Here is a 23,631-nt window from a genome sequence, read left to right on the forward strand (position 1 = left end):
GTCTGTGTTGCAAGCTAAAATAGTAGGCAGGTCTGAAACTGAGAGGCAGATTTGAGTATCAGATACATATCAATGAAACATATTTTATGTTCTGTCTAAACTTTAGAAATAAAGCTGACCATACAAATAGTGGTAAAGTCATAAAAAATAGGCAATTTTCCAAATATAGTCCAGACAATCCCAACTAGCATGTATGTACCATGGATAATTGTTGGTTATTAATCGGGTAGATTTATAAATGTCATCTTTTGATGCACCATGTTATCCAGTCTACAGAGCACTGACTGATGAGCAAGTGTAAAGGAGCTGCAGCTGTCAATATTTTTTTTGCCAGTTGCTTACTATTGTTACCACCCAGGAATTATAAACTTGCTCCTTACTTAATACTCCTACTGGTGCCATCTACTGGTCAATTTAGAACAGTGATCAGAACCAGTGGTTTTTTAGCATAATGTTGTTAACCAACCCTGTTTGATGTTGCTCCCAGTGGCCCCATAGCAGGTGCTTATTTTTGAATTCCTGGCGGCATGGAGACAAGTTGTGGTTGCATAAAAACCAGGTGTACTCACAAACAGAGTTTCCTATAGGCTGCCAGTCCATATAGGCCAACCAGATTGCCAATCACAGCCCTTATTTGGCATCCCCAAAAATAATTTTTTATGTTTCTGTTGCTCCCCAACTCTTTTCTCTTTTTGTATTTGGCTCATGGTTAAAAAAGGTTGGGAACCCTCTTTTTAGAACATAAATATTGGTTCAAGACCACCCTCTGAAAGGGGAAACAAATGCAGTATTATTACAGTAGCTTAATTACACAGCACCTGCCCCCCCAAAGAAAACATTTTTGTAGAGGCCCAACACAAACTGCGACTCCTACCCAGCCTCTCACTCCTAGCCCGCTCACTCTCGGGTAGTTTCTATACAACTACAGAACAATAGTTACACCAGTGATGCTGAGACTTTTAAATACCCCCAAATCATTATTACCTGTTGTTTTCCATGAACAATTCTAAATTAGCATTTGATATGAGATCAAATGTTTGTATCAGCACCTAATGGACTTCCCCTGATGCGTATGTTGAGATGTATTTGCATCCAGTACTGTAAGCACCACCCTTAGTTCTGCTGTCAGAATTAGAAAAAGGAAATAGAGACTGCACTCAAGCAAATTTTGGCTGGGGAGCTTACCCCATTAATTCTGCCAGTCTATCACACAAAATCAACATTTCAGGGGGTCATAATTGACGAAGAGAGGGATTGCCCCCCCTAAACGTTGATTTTGTGGTCAGTCTCTATTTCCATTTTCTATGCATTTTGGGGTGTTGCCATACATCTAGAAATCTTTGGACCACAGAAATTGCTTAGTAAGAATGCAGATACAGATACTGCTGTCAGATTAAGCCACAAGTGTCTGGTGGTGAGCTGGAGTGAAGTTTTTTTTTACAGAGTTTTAATTTTTCTATATAAGACACCAGATGGCCATCCATTTAAATCTGCCACCCTTTTGGCCCTCAGGTTCCTATAAAGAAAATACAGTGGCTATTGCCACTACAGCATGTAAGCACATGGAGTCAAAACATTCAGGTCTTGTTTATGTTCTCTACAAATCAACCACAAATGTGGCAGTTTGTGCCTGTAATCTAGGCCATTATTAAATACTCTGCATTAAATTATTGTCATTTATTCTTACAAAACTTCATATAAGCAAATATTTTGGCGGTTCCTCGTTAGCTGTAGTATTGTATGATTAGATATTATAGAATACAGTCTTGTAAAACATCAATGTAACAAGTCTACATCACTGGACTGTGAATATACAGAATGAAAGTGTGGATATCTGAGGCAAAAATACTCAAAGGGCAGCAGTCTGAAATACTGAACATTGCCTGCTGAAATGGCTTCTTCAAGATCCGGTTTTGCCATTTAGAAACATAGACACTGATTCTGACAAACCAGAAGATAAAGTAACGTTCTTGCCTGAGGGTGTCATCTTTATGGAACAGTTTTTCCCTATTGACACGGCAAAGCAAGGTAGAATCCCTGTGCAAGACAACTGTCTTTGGGCCAATTTCTGAGAAAGATTTTACTTTCATGTGGGACCCTAAAAGTAAAGCTCCATCTGTTAGTTTTTGTTCTGCCCACTGGTAGGAAAACTTTAACTTTCCAGGAATGAAATGTACCTTGATGAGTTCTCTTAGGCTGCCATTTTCCTATCTGTTTTTGTCTATAGATAGGACTGCTATCTATGACAGATATAGTAATGCTTATTCTGGCTTGGTACTTGATGCGGCCATGGCTCTCACAAACCCCTGAATTTCCTGTTCAAGGATCTTATTTCTCTTCTCGGCATCATCTCGAGATCGTTCAACATTCTGTAGCGTGATTTTCAGTGCCTTCTGCTTGTTCTTTTCTGTCTCCAAATCTTCGTGTAATTTCACCACCTTTTTCCACGTGTCATAGTTTTCTTTTTCGAGGCTGAAACAGAGTTATTATATAAATGTGAGTTAGGCCTGCTCCTACACCCAAATATCCCCTTTCTTTTGTGTTTCAAAATTCCTATATATATATATATATATATATACAGATGTTATTACATTTCCCTGTGCTGTTGGATTTGCAGCTTGAAGCTGATCATGCTTAGGACTGGCCCCCTGTGGGACTGGCACCCTGTGATGTTCTATATCTGGGTGGAGTACAAACTCTTGTATCCCACAGACAGGCTGGCCATTCCTAGCAGTGGTTGTTAGCTTATTTATGAGGGCCTGCTTACTTCTGTCAACACTTAGGCCATAGCCTTATGTAACTCCTGTCTACACAGAATAAAAGAAAACTCTTAGAACAATTAAAGAGAAATGTTCTTAGGCTCACAGTTTAGTAGAGAAGAAGAGGAGCTTCAAGGTACTACCTCTGGAAGCTGAACCTTACTAGACTTGCAAGTGAGCTTCACAGTGTAACATTGGCATTGTGGATACTTTTTCACTACATTTTACTGTTACCTTCATTTTTAATTGTGAAATGATTATAAGGAAATTTACAGATGTCAGAACAGTGGTTCCTTCTGTGTAGGCCTAGAGCAATGGTTGGGAGTGCTTAGTCCCACAGCCAGTTAGGGAGAGGTTTTGGAAAAAAATGCCTATTTGATCTTCTAGATGATCCTGGAAGCATGGCATTAAGGTCAAATTAAGTTGGATTTGTGGGGTGAACATTTATATATATATTCTATATATTGGAACTATGGCTAAATGGCTGATATTTCCATATTTCTCTAACCTTGGCAGTTTGGCAGGCTTTTTACAAAGATTGTTTTGAGCCAAGTGGGGCTGTCACTATAATTTCCGAGGGGGCCACCACAAGTGTAGGCTACCATGCTGGGGCACACACATGCACATAATGTACACTGCTTTCCCCATAGTAAATTACCCCTTTTGACTTTTGTCACTAGTGGTAAAAGACATAACTACCTTTGTATTTGTAGGGATGTAGTGTTGGTGAGGTGCAGATGAACAGTTTGGAATGGAAAATACAACTGCAAGAGCTTTTACCTAGAAACAGCATAGGAGCTACTTGTTGGTAATATTAAGTAATAGCCTACCACCTGCGCTTCCAGGTTTAAGGTTACATTAAAAAAACAAAAAGCTCTGTTTACTGAAGCAGCAAAACAAGAGTAAACCTGGGTATCCAGTAAAGGATCAGCAGAAATCACATGAAAACATTGTATTTTTGTTACCTTTGAATCCTTTCTTCTAGCTCTTTCCTTTCTTTTTCCCTTTCCCTTTGAAGCTCCATTAGTTTGAGGGACATTTCCTGGCTGTTGTCCTGTTTGCTATCGGTCCCTGGGCTATGAACACTATTTTTTACAATCCTTGTTTGTTGAGCAACCTTCTCCTCAGTGCTCATTGAAGCCATACAAGGCAATGAGCAGGGTCCCGTTTCACCTTGTAAAAATGGTACATTATCATAAGTGGATCTACGGTGGCGTTCTGACTCTTCTGACAGTGTCCTCTTGTGTCCGGGAGAAGACATTATGGAAGTCTGTTGTTTTGAAGGTGAAGACCAAAACTCACCAATAAACAGATCCCCTTTGGGGCTAATATTGTTATCAATATGTTTATTCATCATCGGTAGATTTGTTATTGGCAGAGTCTGTGTTCTTTTTCTTGGCATTGCTTTCCATGATCCTGAGGTGTCCCTTAATAAAGAGACATCCTCCTCTAGGGATACCAACCCATCTTCTGATGTGGAGGAACCACGGGAACCACATATGTCTTTCTAAAAAAATAAGCCTGATGTTAGCAAGGAGGGAAAGGAAGGGAGAATACCTTTTTAGAGATGGCTGCCTGTTTTAGAAAATGTGAAGTAAGTGTGACTGAGTAAATATTTGATTAGGTGAGACAAAAGTGTGGCGTTTTTACTAAACAATAGGAGGACTATTGGGCAGTATGCTTTTTAAATTTTGACTTGCGTTCTCCTTTAAACGGCACCTATCAAATAAAAAGTGATTCTGGGCTAACAGGGCCTACACTCTAAGCAGAAAAAATTTGTGGTTTTTAAAGAAAAGGACTACTGACTGCTCCACCACTAGCACCGAGAGGGAGTTTGCAGTGTAGGCTGCCATGCTGGGGCACACACATGCACATAATGTACACTGCTTTCCCTATAGTAAATTTCCCTCTTTTGTCACTAGTGGTAAAAGATATAACTACCTTTGTATTTGTAGGGATGTAGTGTTGGTGAGGTGCAGATGAACAGATTGGAATGGAAAATACAACTGCAAGAGCTTTTACCTGGCAACAGAATAGGTGCTACTTGTTGGTAATATTAAGTAATAGCCTACCACCTGCGCTTCCAGGTTTAAGGTTACATATGTCTTTCTAAAAAAATAAGCCTGATGTTAGCAAGACATCAACTATATAACATGATTCAACCCTTCTACAGTCAATAGATATATTTATCATTATATGAATATGTTAAGGGGCGCACTCTTGCCCCTTAGCACTTGTGCCCCCAAGCTTGTAAATGTGCCTTTTCACCAAACTTACTTTAGGCTGCTCTGCTCCAGGTGACACAATTTCTTCAGCAGCATCCCACCCAACCGAACTGCGTGGTACCTGCACCTTCTTGTGGTCACTCTTCTGGGTTACTGGTTCCTCAGGTAGGTCTTTGGATTTAGGGAAAAACTTCTCATGGTGGCTAATCATCACTGTCAATAACCTTTGGATCTGAGGAGCACCTATTTGTGGAGAGTTTTGTAAGTATTATTTATTGCTAGTTATCAATACATTTTTCTTTCATAATGCACAGGCCAATACCCCCTGAGAACATGGATAGCAGTGGAGTATGAAATATATTTATTCAATTTAACATACTAGTCTGGTATATATGTATATCTGGTACAAGGAGTAATTTACGACTGCAAATGGTGTTGCGTTTGGCCGCAGTCATTAAAAGATACTTGTGTAAACCTATACACCTTTCACTTCCGTATAATTTTGCTTGGCGTAGCTGCCTTCCTCCTTTACCAAATTCCACCCAGTTGCACCTATTGGTGAAGGGTAATCCTAGAGCTACTCCCTCCAAATTATGCTGTAGGGTTGTCACCTTTTTAGGTGGCAAACCTAGGTGTAGCAAATGGCAAATGCCGGAAATTACACCAACTAGATTTAAATACTGGTTAGCACAATTATGTTCATTGTGCAAGCATAACTGTGCCAATTTTACCATATGGGACCTCTCTGGCACTATTATGCACTTACCTATTGCGCTGTGAATCCTCCTACATTCCCTGGATTCCCATTGGGTTACCCCTGTCCATATTTGTCCTACCAAAGCACAATCCTGACACATTTTTGAGTCGTAGTATAAATAGCTGATTGTCTTTTAATATTGATTTTTGCAGCACACAATGTTTCTCACTTCTCATGAGGGCCTCTGGATCCTCCGTCTGTGGCTTGAGAAGGTTGACTCCGATCACCATAGACAAGTTATCCACGCTCATCTTGTTCACACTAGAATTCTTCTGCACCTCAAAAAGGAACCTGTCATGGCAGAAATCTAGCATTAGCTTTGTGCGGTTCCATTGTGCTTCAGGCACTGGGGCAGGTCTCCTCCAAGTGGCAGAAGCAGGTGTGAAGATTTCCCTCTTTCACCAACAGAACACTCATTTAATGTAGGAGGGAGTTGAGAAAACTGCAACAGGATATTTCAACCCATTGTTAATCTAGATAACAAACTGCTAAAATGGGTCAGAGAGAGATTTAATAGCATCTAGGGATATTGGGTAATCCTACCTCTTGTACAATGCTTTTCTTCTGTGTTATTTTACCAGTGGAAATTAATCTCTGGTATAAAGTTAACCTTAATATGTTGACTAGCACCCATTAATATCCCATACACAATGTACTTGCATGAGTACAAGCTGTATGGGTTAAAGGGTCCTGGTGTATGTTACCCCTGCCTTTAACCTGCTCAACATGGTGCCAGCTGAATGGCCTGTATGCCCATACTCTTCCTTCATGTTGCCCTTACCCTTGCAAGTGCAAGTTGCGGCCTCCAGTATCTGGCACAATCTCTAGCAAGCCCAGTTATGCTAAAGAAAGAATGTTGCATTGTGAGCAGTATCCCTGAGAATTGCACCCTTTTCTTTGCATCCCTTTCATTACAGAGTCCTACATTTCCCTATAACCTTTTCAGAAGAGCCAATCAGAATTTTGAATAAAGAGAGTGTACCTGCAAATGAAACAGAGCAGATTGTAGTTCTCCTTTGGAAGGATGGAAATTTGGTTCATCAGTTCTCCGTGCCCCTATAATCAATGATATACATATTTTCAGTAACCAAGTTATGTTTAATTATACCTGAAAGGACTTTCCCTTCTGTCTTCTTTTCTCAGGGCCCATGAGCAATAGAGTGAAAAAGCCAGCTCATTGCATCTAAGTTTTGCTTTCACTCTACTGCTTATGCTCCTAGCTGGGGTGGAATGGAGAGAAGACAAAAGAAGCCAAGATGATGGCGACGGGGGACTTCTAATGCCCCAGGCTGGTGCAGTTTTTAGAATACAGGAGCACCAGCCAGGGGTATCATGTAAAAGCAATTATAAACACTGGGGGGGTGTCTAACAATTTGGCACCCCTCAGTGAGTATGTCTTTTGTTTTCCTTTAATGCATTAAAACAACAAATCTTAGATGCTTCCAACCAGCCATAATGACAGTTTCAGGTTCTGTTAGCTACAAGGACTATGACCTCCATTGTTTAAACCTGTGCAGTCTGAATAATTGCCCCTTTTTATATGGATCCATACGTGTTGGCATGCCCAGCATGTTCTGAATGAGCAATCCTCCAGCAAAGGAGGCTGCTAAAAATACAATAAGGAGCCAGCAAATGCTCTAGAACATGTAGCACAGTTTGTCAGTTTGTATTAGCTAAGACAAGCAAAAGCAATATTGCAGAGCCTATTCATACAGTATATATAAATAACTTACATTCTGTGCACACAATAAGCTAAGACTTTCTGCAAAACTTGTGCTAAGTGTTTGTTACCTTACATTTCTTTAGGATTTTATTCTAGCTAAGGGAATTTAGGGTTAAATGACTATATCTGCCCATCATTGGTCAAGCATTCCAAACTACCCAGGAGCTATTCACCTTGCCTTCAATAATTAGGGTGTGGTAAGTTTGTGGAATAATATATGAATTCAGATTATAACATGTATTGCCTTATTTAGATTACCATCTAAAGAACAGCCAAAGTCATGTCAGTAAAGTGGATAAATTCATCTCATTGCTCTGCAACTGTCTGGAAGTCTCACCCTACCTTTTCTTCATCAACGCTCATCATTTTCTCACAGGAGAGAAAATCCTCATACTGTCGCCAAGGTATAGCAGGCTCGGGCAGTTCCCGCAGGTATAGTTTAAATAAGGATGCCACTGTGTGTACATCTGTATCACTGGGATAGGAAATGTGATGTGTCAGTATCAAAATGATGGTTTGGAGTCCATAGGTCTGGGGTATAAGTGATACAAGCCAAATACTCCATGACCAAAGATCAAAGGTTGCCCCTCCAAGGCGGGCCTAAACAGAAACAAAATCCAATAACCATGGCTTTCAACAAAAGATAAAGTACCTGCTAAATGAAGGCCTCTCTCCTGCATCAAACGCTTCCTTCAGCTGCTTCACCAGATTGTCTTGGCCAGGGAGTCGGAATATTCCTTCTTCATCCATTCCTTTTTCTCTGATAAAGTCTGCACATTTCTCCATTAAAATAGGGACTGTGTGCCTTCCATATTTCTTTTCATAGGTTATAGTGTCAACCAGGCATTGACCAAACACAGCTGCAAAAAATATGATGTGATATATTGTGTAAAATGTAATAAACTATCATATATATAAATTAGATCTAGTCAGTAAAAACATCAGAAAAAAGAGATATCTATTCAGATGCAAGGGTAACACACAGGCATGTCATCTGGTGTACCTTCAGTGCTCAAACAAACTGCCAGTCCTTTGGCCCATGTTGTAAAATTCAAACTTTAAAATACCAAATGAATAGCTGTGAGGTGGGTAAATCTGATGTTGCTGCTGCCATCTTATACATCCATAAAACTACTATCCCAGAGGCCATTATCCCACTGTTACTATAGGCACCATCTCTCCCTACTATACCTGTTATCCCACAGCCCCAGTCCCTTCCCAGAGGCTATTATCCCCCCACTGCTACTATAGGCACCATCTCTCCCTACTATACCTGTTATCCCACAGCCCCAGTCCCTTCCCAGAGGCTATTATCCCCCCACTGCTACTATAGGCACCATCTCTCCCTACTATACCTGCTATCCCACAGCCACAGTCCCTTCCCAGAGGCTATTATCCCCCCACTGCTACTATAGGCACCATCTCTCCCTACTATACCTGCTATCCCACAGCCACAGTCCCTTCCCAGAGGCTATTATCCCACTGCTACTATAGGCACAATCTCTCCCTACTATACCTGCTATCCCACAGCCCCAGTCCCTTCCCAGAGGCTATTATCCCCCCACTGCTACTATAGGCACCATCTCTCCCTACTATACCTGCTATCCCACAGCCACAGTCCCTTCTCAGAGGCTATTATCCCACTGCTACTATAGGCACCATCTCTCCCTACTATACCTGCTATCCCACAGCTCCAGTCCCTTCCCAGAGGCTATTATCCCCCCACTGCTACTATAGGCACCATCTCTCCCTACTATACCTGCTATCCCACAGCCACAGTCCCTTCCCAGAGTCTATTATCCCACTGCTACTATAGGCACCATCTCTCCCTACTATACCTGCTATCCCACAGCCACAGTCCCTTCCCAGAGGCTATTATCCCCCCACTGCTACTATAGGCACCATCTCTCCCTACTATACCTGCTATCCCACAGCCACAGTCCCTTCCCAGAGGCTATTATCCCACTGCTACTATAGGCACCATCTCTCCCTACTATACCTGCTATCCCACAGCCCCAGTCCCTTCCCAGAGGCTATTATCCCCCCACTGTTACTATAGGCACCATCTCTCCCTACTATACCTGCTATCCCACAGCCCCAGTCCCTTCCCAGAGGCTATTATCCCACTGCTACTATAGGCACAATCTCTCCCTACTATACCTGCTATCCCACAACCCCAGTCCCTTCCCAGAGGCTATTATCCCCCCACTGCTACTATAGGCACCATCTCTCCCTACTATACCTGCTATCCCACAGCCACAGTCCCTTCCCAGAGGCTATTATCCCCCCACTGCTACTATAGGCACTATCTCTCCCTACTATACCTGCTATCCCACAGCCACAGTCCCTTCTCAGAGGCTATTATCCCACTGCTACTATAGGCACCATCTCTCCCTACTATACCTGCTATCCCACAGCCACAGTCCCTTCTCAGAGGCTATTATCCCACTGCTACTATAGGCACCATCTCTCCATACTATACCTGCTATCCCACAGCCACAGTCCCTTCCCAGAGGCTATTATCCCCCCACTGCTACTATAGGCACCATCTCTCCCTACTATACCTGCTATCCCACAGCCACAGTCCCTTCCCAGAGGCTATTATCCCACTGCTACTATAGGCACCATCTCTCCCTACTATACCTGCTATCCCACAGCCCCAGTCCCTTCCCAGAGGCTATTATCCCCCCACTGTTACTATAGGCACCATCTCTCCCTACTATACCTGCTACCCACAGCCCCAGTCCCTTCCCAGAGGCTATTATCCCACTGCTACTATAGGCACAATCTCTCCCTACTATACCTGCTATCCCACAACCCCAGTCCCTTCCCAGAGGCTATTATCCCCCCACTGCTACTATAGGCACCATCTCTCCCTACTATACCTGCTATCCCACAGCCACAGTCCCTTCCCAGAGGCTATTATCCCCCCACTGCTACTATAGGCACTATCTCTCCCTACTATACCTGCTATCCCACAGCCACAGTCCCTTCCCAGAGGCTATTATCAACCCACTGCTACTATAGGCACCATCTCTCCCTACTATACCTGCTATCCCACAGCCCCAGTCCCTTCCCAGAGGCTATTATCCCCCCACTGCTACTATAGGCACCATCTCTCCCTACTATACCTGCTATCCCACAGCCACAGTCCCTTCCCAGAGGCTATTATCCCCACTGCTACTATAGGCACCATCTCACCCTACTATACCTGCTATCCCACAGCCCCAATCCCTTCCCAGAGGCTATTATCCCCCCACTGCTACTATAGGCACCATCTCTCCCTACTATACCTGCTATCCCACAGCCACAGTCCCTTCCCAGAGGCTATTATCCCCCCACTGCTACTATAGGCACCATCTCTCCGTACTATACCTGCTATCCTACAGCCACAGTCCCTTCCCAGAGGCTATTATCCCACTGCTACTATAGGCACCATCTCTCCCTACTATACCTGCTATCCCACAGCCACAGTCCCTTCCCAGAGGCTATTATCCCCCCACTGCTACTATAGGCACCATCTCTCCCTACTATACCTGCTATCCCACAGCCACAGTCCCTTCCCAGAGGCTATTATCCCACTGCTACTATAGGCACCATCTCTCCCTACTATACCTGCTATCCCACAGCCACAGTCCCTTCCCAGAGGCTATTATCCCACTGCTACTATAGGCACCATCTCTCCCTACTATACCTGCTATCCCACAGCCACATTTTGATACATTTCACACATTTCTTAGTATAACTAGTGCTGGGAGGATTTCACTACATGCAGAGCTTAGAGCAGTTATAATGTTTACTGGAGATAAATCTGTCTGTAATAAACATTGTTCCAGCACATTATAAATCTATTAATCACACTTTTAATTATATCTAAAACATTGCTCAGTTCCATATATTATTTATCTATCCATGCTCCTACCAGTCATACTTCATATTCTTATTATTTATCTATCAGTCAGCCTATTTAAAAGCCATTCATTGCTGCTGAATAAAGATAACGTGTGTGCTTTATACATAGCTATCATTGTCAGATTCATTTCCTTACAGATTGGGCATTCTATGACCACTGATAAAAACAGCAAAACAAAAGGAGAAATAGACCATAACCATAATATTATAGTATCCCTGCCTGTCCAGCAGCTAGCCGAGCGCTGACACCATGAATCAACAATTTCACTACCTTTTGTCTGAGACTTTCTCTTGTCGAGCCCAAAGCAAATTAGCCTCATCTTCAAGCCTGGAAGACAGCCAAGGTCCCACCCTGTCCTCCCCAATGCCTTAGGCATCATAGGAGCGAGACCACTCTCAGCTCTGCTGATTTCAAAGTGTTTCCAGGTCACGGTGAACTGTGGTTTTTATTCACCAGATTATAGCAGCCTGCCCATACCTGCCTGTAATACAAAAGCCTTTCTTTGTTTTAATGAAATTGATATAAAACAATGTGACTCCACCCCGAAAGTTCATTTTAGCTTCTACTTTAACCATTTCATGACCTTCATTATTATCACCAAATAAAGTTTTTTATTTTATATGTGAGACTGATTATTCATGACCCCAGATATAGCCAGGGTTGTAACAAATATTGAAGCAGTCCTAATCATTGCTTGGCTGCCCAGGAGTATAAAAGACTAATAAGAGGAATGAGGAATTAATTGGAAGAGGCATCTAAATGAAGGTTTGCAGGGACTTTAAATATTTATTAGGACCTTCTAGTTACACTATAATATGGTTGTATTTGTCCTTAGACAAATATAATTCCAAACAAACACTCTGAAGCCCTTGAGAAAGCTGGCCTGCTAAAAAGCAATCCATTAGGGGCTATGTTCAGCCCACGGGCATCCACCTGCAGGCCCAGGCTGGGATTCAAAATAGTCACTGGCATTCCAAGTACAGAGGCCCAAACAGCCCCCCACTGGCCCAATAAATAGTGACTGTCTGTGGCATCCTGTTCTACAGACTTGCTTGGTGTGTATGTGTTTGGTTTGTCTTACCTCCAGATGGGAAGCCTGCTGCTCTTTTAATGGCCTTTACCCACTCTTCCATCTCAGCCTGTGAGTTCGCCATCAGGACGTAAGGATCTGGAATGGGTTTGTTATGCTCCATGGAGGACGCTGTCAATCAAATCAACAATTGGAGATCAAAGAGCAAGTGCTATTTACCAAAGTTTAACTTTTATTTTTTTCCAACCACATTTCATTTCTGCTTTGGAACACAAATAAATTATACTCGGCTTTCTCAATGTAAAGACCAAATTCATAAAGCGATTATTTGTATATGATTAACCTTATTTCCATATTATGTATTCTGTGGGTTTTGGGTGTGCAGGCTGGCTCCCACAGAGACTGCAAGTAGCTTCATGTATAGAGGTCTCTTGGCTCAGGCAATGACAGCAAACTGAGTGTCTCCATATTAATCTCCATACACATAATTGTACCTTTGCATCTTTTGCTATTTGCCATGTGAAAACAGCAAGGAACTAAACTGGACAACCAAAGGTTCATTCCATTATATTATAAGCATTGCTCTTCCAAATATTAAAATCAAAATAAAAGACAGATTGAACACCAGAGTATGGGGACACTAGAAAATGTAAAAAAAAAAAAACATTTTTTGAACTGAAAATAGGGAATATCAAAATATGAAGGGCCATTTCTGAACACACCAAAATGGATTCAAATATTGACTTTATTCATGTATTGACATTAAGCACTAGTGGCTCTTTTCTGCCTCTTTTGCTGACTCAGGCACAAGTTCGCCTAGTGATGCTGGGGGACCCTGAAGCTACTACCTCCCTAAATGTGTAGGTAACTATAGGGTTCCCACAGTAGGTTGCATCAATAGACACAGGAGACTTAAGATGCTCATACACGTTAAGATTCGCCAAGCAATCTCGCCAAGCGGATCTTCACCCGATATCCCCACCTATGGGTTGGCGATATCGGGGAGCGTGTAGGCTAATTCGGCTAATGGGGCAGTCGGTTCGGGGACCAAATCAACGAGCCGATGTGGTCTCCAATCCGACTATCGGTCGGGCAGGCCCATCGGTAGTCCCCATACATGGGCCAATTAGCTGGCGAATCGGCCTAAGGGACCGATATCGGCAGCTAGAATCGGCCCGTGTATGGGGACCTTTACACCCAAAAGGTCACACACTAATGCCATTTGAACACCACACACCAAAAGTAATGCAATCCCCACCCAGTTACACAATTATACACAATCAGCAAACTGCATGTATAAGTTACACTTTGTACACTGCACTGTGTTCATAAATTGCCATTCTGATGGTTTTGTTGGGATGCCATTAGCATCTGTGTCCAATTCATAATTGTAAAAGTAGCACCCTAAGTAGCTCCTCCAATATAAATATGTCTAAAGATTTTGCAAGGGAGACTTGGGGCTCATTTATAAAGACTGGGCAAATTTGTACCTGGGCAGTAGCCCATAGCAACCAGTTAGTGATTACCTTTTTTTCAGCCAGCTGCAATTTGGACAATGAAAACAAACATCTGATTAGTTGCCATGGGTTACTGCCCAGTAACATTTTAGCTAATTTGCCTAGTGTTTATAAATGACCCCCAGGGAGTTACTAAGGTGCATAGAATTATTCACCAACTACATTCCTGACCACTAAGTCTATATTTGGCCTCTATACATGCATGTTTCCCTTTAAATAATTACACATTTTTCTACCCCCATACAGTTCATGAAAGAGAAGCCACATGAAGTCCTATGTTGCCTTTGTTACTTAATTAGTGATATTGTGCCCACATCCTATACCTCCAAGATGACACTTGGGAGAACTAATATCATCATCATTTATTCCTCTTCCTAGTCTTCCTGATCATAAATGCAACATCCCATTCCCAAATGCAGCCAGAAATACATCGTACCTGGAATAATCTGAAATATAAACTTGCCAGCATCATCTGGACTAGAGGAAACCTCACTGACAGTGCTCCGGGGAAGGAATAGACAGCCCTGCCGGGAAAGAAACTTCACACATTAGAACATCAACATATTTTGATTCCATTAATTTGGTGCTAATAAACAGACAAGTGGAAAATATATATTGTGAACATGCAACTGCCCATGCACCTTATGATGCCAAATTGGACACTTGGACACAACCTTTGTGGGATTTTTGTTAGAGCATTATAATACAACAGTAGGGCAAGGAAGAAGGTGGTCAGCTAGCCAGAGACTGGGGCAAAAGGAAACCAGCTCTAAGTACACAAATGCAAAATATTTAAATGGCTTTCTCCCTTAGAATAATGTCTCATTTTAATTCTTAGAGAAGATCCATATTGGTTAGGGTTAGGCTAAACTGAGTCAGAGAGCCCTTCTAAGGGCAGTGATACACAGGGAGTTTAGTCACCGCACGACAAATCTTTGTTGTTGCGGGTGACTAATCTCCACGCAATGCCATCCCACCGCCTAGAATGTAAATCGCCGGTGGGATGGCATACACGGTGCCGCGATTTGCCAAAGTCGCCCGAAGTTTCCTCTCAAGGCAACTTAGGCAAATCACAGCGCCATGTTTGCCATCCCACCGGCGATTTACATTCTAGGCGGTGGGATGGCATTGCGTGGAGATTAGTCGCCCGCAACAACGAAGATTTGTCACACGGCAACCAATCTCCCTGTGTGCCACTGCCCTAAAAATGCAAGATGTGCACTGAAAGCCTTCATAAAACAGATATTACTATATCTCATGTTTCACCCATACTACTGCCTTAAAACCAAAAATAAGACCCTTTAACATTGACTTAAGGAATTATAGGTGGAGACATGCAAATGACTCCTTAATATCCTTGTGGCCAACCCAACTTTGCATTCAGAACCACTGCTTTAATCGCTGTTAGGGAATACAGCCAGGAGGAAAAGCCTTTGAATATAACTGACAGTCCAAACCCACACTCTCCAAACCCACAGTAAACAAAGGGCCCTGGTTCTAGGCCAGGGAGTTCCGAACAATAGCTCTCCGTTTGCTGATTAATTCAGAGCCATATATCTAAACCTTCAGTCTGTTTCTACCTGTTAGGGCTCTGGCACACGAGGAGATCAGTCGCCCGCAACAAATCTCCCTGTTCGCGGGTGACTAATCTCCCCGAGTTGCCATCAGAGAGCCGTCAGTTGCCATCCCACCGGCAAACATGTGAGTCGCCAGTGGGATGGCACACGCAGCGGCGCGATTTCGGCAAATCGCCGAAAATGCCTCGCGAGGCAACTTCAGCGATTTGCCGAAATCGCCTGCACAGCGTGTACTATCCCACCGGTGACTTACATGTTCACCGGTGGGATGGCAACTGACGGCTCTCTGATGGGAACTCGGGGAGATTAGTCACCCGCGAACAGGGAGATTTGTTGTGGGTGACTAATCTCCCCGTGTGCCAGAGCCCTAAAACCTACTTCTGTTGTCCATTAAAAAAATAATGTTTTAAAGGGAAAATATGAGCATATTGTATAGGTAATTACTTCATTTTGCCTTGGCACTTCTATTTGCCTTGGTCCTTTTATTTATATATATACAGTATATACATAAAGATAGAGAGAGAGAGAGAGAGAATGGTAGCAGCAGGGATGGAGTGATGGGCAGAGAAAGAAAGATAGATAATAAAGTAGATTGGTCTAGTTTGCATGTTACAAATTGTTTGCGTGTTGACAAAGATGTTTTTTGCTCTAGCATGCATGAGAAAATTAGAGTAAAACCTCCCACACATCCCCCCCACGCACTCATATGAATGAAAAACCCACAAAATAAATTTGGGCCACTAGAGCAGGATGCACAAGTGCCATGTATGCAAAGTTCTCACAAAAATGTATAAAGGCCTCTTATAACTATGAACATTATATTAAATCCATTGAAATCTGCTGCATCCACACATTATACTGTAATATAAAAAAACACAAATTTCTACAAACAGTAGACTTTCAGTAGATATATACAGGTATGGGACCTGTTATCAGAGAATGCTTTGGACCTGGGGTTTTCCGGATAAGGGGTCTTTCCATAATTTGGATCTCTATACCTAAAATCTGCTATAAAATCATGTAAACATTAAATAAACCCAATAAGGATTAATTATATCTTAGCGGGGATCAAGTACACGTTACTGAATACAGAGAAAAAAAGAAATCAATTTAAAAAAATGTAATTATTTAAAATTGAGTCTATATACTGTGTATATAGAGTGGGTTTTGTGAATATAAACAGGTTTCAAATGCCATTTAACACTCTTTACACACTCATAAGATGAAAACTTCAGATAAAATAGGATCGTTACTACCAAGGAATATTTTCTTTGCAGGTTCTGGACAAACATAACCTTTAAAGGTCAATTACATTCTTAGTTTAACACAGCTCTAGGGGAAAATTATTATGAAGGACAATGTCAAGCTAATCTATATCTGTGTTAAAAAAAAAATTTCAGTACTAGTAACTCAAGTGAGGACTTTCCATCTGCTGCTGCAACTGTTTTGCAAAATGTCCCCAAAATATGAAGCCTTTGGTTGTTATCAAGGCCTACCTGCAGCGAGATAAAGTAAAGGTGGCCATACACAGGCAGATTTAAGCTGCAGATTCGGGCCCTTCAGACCATTTTGGCAACTTATCTGACCATGTATGGGGCCCTCCAATTGGCCTATCTGACCTATATCTAGATGGAAATTGGGCAGATGTTGATCAAGCAGGTTTAATAATCCCGTCAGATTGAGGATTGCATTGGTTTATTGATGCGGCCCTCCCTCCAACAGCTTGAATTCCCATCAGTGATTTCTGAGTGGATCTTATAGTGTAAGGCCAGTTTAAGAGTCCACACTAAATGCAATACACAAACATAGAAGCATTTACCTGCAAAGATGTAGAGACCTGGTTGAACAACACACAATAGCCAAAAATTGATGTAGCCATGCAAGCAATGACATCCTTTTAAATAATTCCTTGTGTGCTCATCCCAAATAGGGAGAGTAAACAGTGAACTTGAACAAACACAATTTCTGATGTATCTTCTCAGCAACCACAAATGATCTCGGAATATGTGAAGACTATTCCAATTACCAAATCAAGCCGGATAAGCAATCTGTGGATTGAAATGCCAGAGGGGCTGCTGTAAAATGCAATAGACAGTCACTACTCATTGGGCCTCTGCAACGTTTCGGGCTTAAACCAGCCCTTTATCAAGCCTAGGGCTGGTTTAAGCCCGAAACGTTGCTGTGTGCACTTGAGTAAAGTCACTTTTTTCTGCAACATTTCCGGAGTGCTGCTGTTTTTTCATTTTATCCTGGATGTTGTTTTACCCTGGCTGAGGGTTCAGCTTGCACCTGGGGCTACAACTAGCCGGTTTGTCCATTGTGTAGCACACCTTAATCAATTTGTTACTCATTGGGCCTCTGGGTACATGAAAAACCAAGGCCTATTTTGAATCCCAGTCCAGGTACAGTATATACCAAAGATTCATATTACAGTTTACAGGGTACAGAAATCTTCAGGGATCCACTGAACAGAATACCAAAAGCCAAGTGGACTAGTTCTGAAAGTACAATCTGGCAATCTTACCAGCCAACAAATAGATCACATTCAGTTAATTAAGCCGTAAAGTACAGAGAAGACACTAAAACAAAGTAACCCAAATCACAGACACATACAGTATGGTTCACTAAGCCAAACCACTACATATTCCACAAAACCGGATCAAATAAGGGACAAAGATGGTTGCGCTGTCTTTCCAAAGCAGCCTATGATCATTAGACACATTTGAAGCCAGTTATAAAGTCATCCAGGAGGCGCTTAGACAATATTTTTTCAAGAAAGTCCTAAAGATGCTTTATATAAACTGAGGAATCTCATGGTATAATGGCCAGTGCCGTTGCCCTCACACATAACCCAGATGGGATCCAGAGACTGTGCAATAACATTGGAAGCTCAGTAGAGTCTCCGGTTTCATTGCCTTCCCTATGCGCCAGGCAGAGAAGCTACTCCCATTGCTATTTCTGACTATGGCCCTGCACCTATGTCTGCCCACTCTACTGACCAGAAGTACTGGAAGGATCTTAATCTTCCTTACAATTCCATGAGAGGTACAGCAGATTTACCGCTATACAGTGTTTATGCTGCTTCCCTTTCTGTATACAAACAGTTAATATAAAAGTGTGAACGTGCCATTGGTCACAGGATGTGTGCTGTCACTCTGCGACTGATAAGAAACCAGAGTGCAAAAAAACACATGCACAGTTAATTATACAATATCAAGAAGCAAAACAGCATCTCAGATATACAAATGTATAAGAAGCTTCTAATATACATAATAAATATAATGACCACATGTAAACATTGGGGGTTAGCTTATCTACACACTTGGGACAATGATTTCATGTTATGAGCCCTATAATATTTAAAGGGAGATTATACTCTGTTTAGAAGAAGGGAGGTTCCGTTTAAATATCCAGAAAGGATTTTTTACTGTGAGAGCTGTGAAGTTGTGGAATTCCCTCCCCGAATCCATCGTACTGGCTGATACATTATATAGCTTTAATAAGGGGCTGGATGGATTCTCAGCAAGTGAGGGAATACAGGGTTATGGGAGATAGCTCTTAGTACAAGTGAGGGAATACAGGGTTATGGGAGATAGCTCTTAGTACAAGTGAGGGAATACAGGGGTAGGGGAGATAGCTCTTAGTACAAGTGAGGGAATACAGGGGTATGGGAGATAGCTCTCAGTACAAGTGAGGGAATACAGGGGTAGGGGAGATAGCTCTCAGTACAAGTGAGGGAATACAGGAGTAGGGGAGATAGCTCTCAGTACAAGTGAGGGAATACAGGGTTATGGGAGATAGCTCTCAGTACAAGTGAGGGAATACAGGGGTAGGGGAGATAGCTCTCAGTACAAGTGAGGGAATACAGGGGTATGGGAGATAGCTCTTAGTACAAGTGAGGGAATACAGGGGTAGGGGAGATAGCTCTCAGTACAAGTGAGGGAATACAGGGTTATGGGAGATAGCTCTCAGTACAAGTGAGGGAATACAGGGGTATGGGAGATAGCTCTCAGTACAAGTGAGGGAATACAGGGGTATGGGGGATAGCTCTTAGTACAAGTGAGGGAATACAGGGGTAGGGGGGATAGCTCTCAGTACAAGTGAGGGAATACAGGGGTATGGGAGATAGCTCTCAGTACAAGTGAGGGAATACAGGGATATGGGAGATAGCTCTCAGTACAAGTGAGGGAATACAGGGGTATGGGAGATAGCTCTCAGTACAAGTGAGGGAATACAGGGGTATGGGAGATAGCTCTCAGTACAAGTGAGGGAATACAGGGGTATGGGAGATAGTTCTCAGTACAAGTGAGGGAATACAGGGGTAGGGGAGATAGCTCTCAGTACAAGTGAGGGAATACAGGGGTAGGGGGGATAGCTCTCAGTACAAGTGAGGGAATACAGGGGTATGGGAGATAGTTCTCAGTACAAGTGAGGGAATACAGGGGTATGGGAGATAGCTCTCAGTACAAGTGAGGGAATACAGGGGTATGGGAGATAGCTCTCAGTACAAGTGAGGGAATACAGGGGTAGGGGGGATAGCTCTCAGTACAAGTGAGGGAATACAGGGGTAGGGGGGATAGCTCTCAGTACAAGTGAGGGAATACAGGGGTATGGGAGATAGTTCTCAGTACAAGTGAGGGAATACAGGGGTATGGGAGATAGCTCTCAGTACAAGTGAGGGAATACAGGGGTAGGGGAGATAGCTCTCAGAACAAGTGAGGGAATACAGGGGTAGGGGAGATAGCTCTCAGTACAAGTGAGGGAATACAGGGGTATGGGAGATAGCTCTCAGTACAAGTGAGGGAATACAGGGATATGGGAGATAGCTCTCAGTACAAGTGAGGGAATACAGGGGTATGGGAGATAGCTCTCAGTACAAGTGAGGGAATACAGGGGTATGGGAGATAGCTCTCAGTACAAGTGAGGGAATACAGGGGTATGGGAGATAGTTCTCAGTACAAGTGAGGGAATACAGGGGTAGGGGGGATAGCTCTCAGTACAAGTGAGGGAATACAGGGGTAGGGGAGATAGCTCTCAGAACAAGTGAGGGAATACAGGGGTAGGGGAGATAGCTCTCAGTACAAGTGAGGGAATACAGGGGTAGGGGGGATAGCTCTCAGTACAAGTGAGGGAATACAGGGGTAGGGGAGATAGCTCTCAGTACAAGTGAGGGAATACAGGGGTAGGGGAGATAGCTCTCAGTACAAGTGAGGGAATACAGGGTTATGGGGGATAGCTCTCAGTACAAGTGAGGGAATACAGGGTTATGGGAGATAGCTCTCAGTACAAGTGAGGGAATACAGGGGTAGGGGAGATAGCTCTCAGTACAAGTGAGGGAATACAGGGGTAGGGGGGATAGCTCTCAGTACAAGTGAGGGAATACAGGGGTAGGGGAGATAGCTCTCAGTACAAGTGAGGGAATACAGGGGTAGGGGAGATAGCTCTCAGTACAAGTGAGGGAATACAGGGTTATGGGGGGATAGCTCTCAGTACAAGTGAGGGAATACAGGGGTAGGGGAGATAGCTCTCAGTACAAGTGAGGGAATACAGGGGTAGGGGAGATAGCTCTTAGTACAAGTGAGGGAATACAGGGTTATGGGAGATAGCTCTCAGTACAAGTGAGGGAATACAGGGGTAGGGGAGATAGCTCTCAGTACAAGTGAGGGAATACAGGGGTAGGGGAGATAGCTCTCAGTACAAGTGAGGGAATACAGGGGTATGGGAGATAGCTCTCAGTACAAGTGAGGGAATACAGGGGTAGGGGAGATAGCTCTTAGTACAAGTGAGGGAATACAGGGGTATGGGAGATAGCTCTCAGTACAAGTGAGGGAATACAGGGGTAGGGGAGATAGCTCTCAGTACAAGTGAGGGAATACAGGGTTATTGGCCATAGCTTATAGTACAAGTTGATCCAGGGACTGGTCCGATTGAGTCAGGAACAAATTTTTCCCCCTCTGCGGCAAATTAGAGAGGCTTCAGATGGGGTTTTTGCCTTCCTCTGGATCAAAAAGAAGTTAGGCAGGTTATATATAGGCATATGGTTGAACGTGATGGACGTACGTCTTTTCTCAACCTAACTTACTTTGTCTACTATGTCTACTTTACTAATTCTAAATGTATAAAATCTTTATTAGACTTCTTTTAAAGGGCAACTAAAGCCTCAAATTATTATGCAAATGGCACAGGGCTGCCATGCTAATTTCTCCCACCAATCACCCACCATCTGAATAAAAGGGAGCCACCTGTTAAGCAGTAATATCTTCTGGGATTCATTTGGCCTGTCCCAGGACATTATCTTTGTGCTATGGTGAGTTCTGCTTTGTGTATGATTCAATAAGAACAGTTCTGATTTTTTTTTTAGAAATCAAAAAGTCATTACGGGGGGGGGGTCCAATCTGAGCAAAAACCATGTCATTGACCTTCCTACTGATGAAACAGACTCCCAGCATCACACAATATGTGACCCATTCAGCCTGAAAGATGAATCCACCTTAATGTGGTTAAGAGCATTAGGTTTCCCACCCACACAGCAGACACCAAGCAGTATTCTGGCAAGGCATCAGTCACTATTTTCCTTCCACAATGTCATTTCTTAGGGGCTCCCCATGCTGACTTCTGTACTAGAGCAACACTGTAGCTAAAATAAAAAAAAGTGATTGCTTGTGGCTGAAAGCTACGGGTAAAATAAGGTAAAGTAGTGACATTCTGAAAACTATATGATTACATTTTCATTGGATACATAGAATATGTTCATTTTTGTGAATTCATTTCAATATCTTTGGGTCCTTTCTGGTTTAAAACAGTGGTAATATAGGGTTAATAAATGAAGATTAGTAGTCACTTCTACTTGTTTTGGGAGACCCTGGTTAACAACCAGGGTCTCCCAAAACAAGTAGAAGTGACTATTAATCTTCATTTATTAACCCTTTATTAACCCTGCTCTAGCATGCCCGGTTTCTGCATCATAGATTTTTCTGCATCATATTCAACAGAAAGTCTGGGCAAGTATGGTTGTTCAGGGTTGGATTCAAGAAATTGCCATGGGTGGTATATTGTCATGCTGCAATTCTGAACATTTGGACTGTCAGCATGAATGAAAACCACAATGGAAAGTGGCCACGCGCATATATGGTCACTCAGAGGCTACCTGTGCATTTGGCCTGCAGGATGACCAATTGGACACTGTGAAGGGTATACTGTATAACACGGATCCCCAACCTTTTATACCTGTGAGCCACATTCAAATGGAAAAAGTGATGGGGAGCAACACAAGAGCTATAATTGGCTATTTGGTAGCTCCCATGTGGACCGGTAGCCCATAGAAGGCTCTGTTTAGCATTATACTGGATTTTATGCAACAAAAACTTGTCCCCAAGCCAGAAATTCAAAAATGGGCACCTGCTTTGAGGCCACTGGGAGCAACATCCAAGGGGTTGGGGAGCAACATGTTGCCCCTGAGCCACTGGTTGGGGATCACTGCTGTATAACTACCATAATAAAACATAGGGAAAAAGAATGGCTATTATTCTCATATTCCAAAAAAATTGTAGGTGGCAAACAGAGCCGTGTCCTTTTGTCTCATGAAGAACCAGTGAGTGTAAGTGACTGGGATCATAATGAGCATTTCTAAGCAAGTCTCTCTGTTGCAAAACCTTGCAGTTATTGTAGGCAGTAATTCTCTATTTCATTACTCAGATAGGGCAACCTTCTAGTCTGTGCCAGTCTTTATAAAAAAAACTAAACATACATCCAATCCTTATACCCCTTTGTCTCATTTGAACCCATTTTTAAAAAATTCTAGTGTTAAGAGAAAAAGAAATGTGCAAAAAGAGGAGATTGGTATCAGTCAAACTGTTTTTTTCAGATGAAATTTATAAGCTATTAGGTGATAAAGCTGCTAATAAGATAAAATCACTGTAGTTTGGTTGCACCCTTTGTACATTAGCACAGACTGGTACATTGATCTTAGTTTGCTACCTTTGTACATTATACAGACTACTGTGTAATTTACTACTACCTTAGTATATTAGCACAGACTGGCACATTCCCTATAGTCTGTTACCTTTGTACATTACACAGACTGGTACATTCCCTATAGTCTGTTACCTTTGTACATTACACAGACTGGTA

At 42.6% G+C, this 23,631-nt stretch overlaps 1 protein-coding gene across 2 annotated transcripts in view; it reads right to left on the reverse strand.

Moving 5' to 3' along the window:
- Positions 1–1,658: 1,658 nt before the first annotated feature.
- The window catches only part of arhgap25 (Rho GTPase activating protein 25), a 45,483-nt gene continuing 23,510 nt past the window's right edge, over positions 1,659–23,631 (reverse strand). Inside the window, exons 2-10 of one of the 2 annotated variants that reach the window (XM_031897824.1) lie at positions 14,361–14,448; positions 12,459–12,578; positions 8,117–8,324; positions 7,807–7,939; positions 6,724–6,797; positions 5,911–6,032; positions 5,037–5,227; positions 3,725–4,266; positions 1,659–2,472 (exon numbers count right to left, since the gene is read on the reverse strand). In XM_031897824.1, the coding sequence (XP_031753684.1) occupies positions 2,262–2,472; positions 3,725–4,266; positions 5,037–5,227; positions 5,911–6,032; positions 6,724–6,797; positions 7,807–7,939; positions 8,117–8,324; positions 12,459–12,570 (1,593 nt within the window). In that variant the 5' untranslated portion in view covers positions 12,571–12,578; positions 14,361–14,448 and the 3' untranslated portion in view covers positions 1,659–2,261. The remainder of the gene's footprint in view (positions 2,473–3,724; positions 4,267–5,036; positions 5,228–5,910; positions 6,033–6,723; positions 6,798–7,806; positions 7,940–8,116; positions 8,325–12,458; positions 12,579–14,360; positions 14,449–23,631) is intronic. The other variant, NM_001006709.1, reaches the window with a different exon arrangement.

This window comes from Xenopus tropicalis, chromosome 3 (genome assembly GCF_000004195.4).
Source record: "Xenopus tropicalis strain Nigerian chromosome 3, UCB_Xtro_10.0, whole genome shotgun sequence".
Classification (NCBI taxonomy): Eukaryota; Metazoa; Chordata; class Amphibia; order Anura; family Pipidae; genus Xenopus; species Xenopus tropicalis.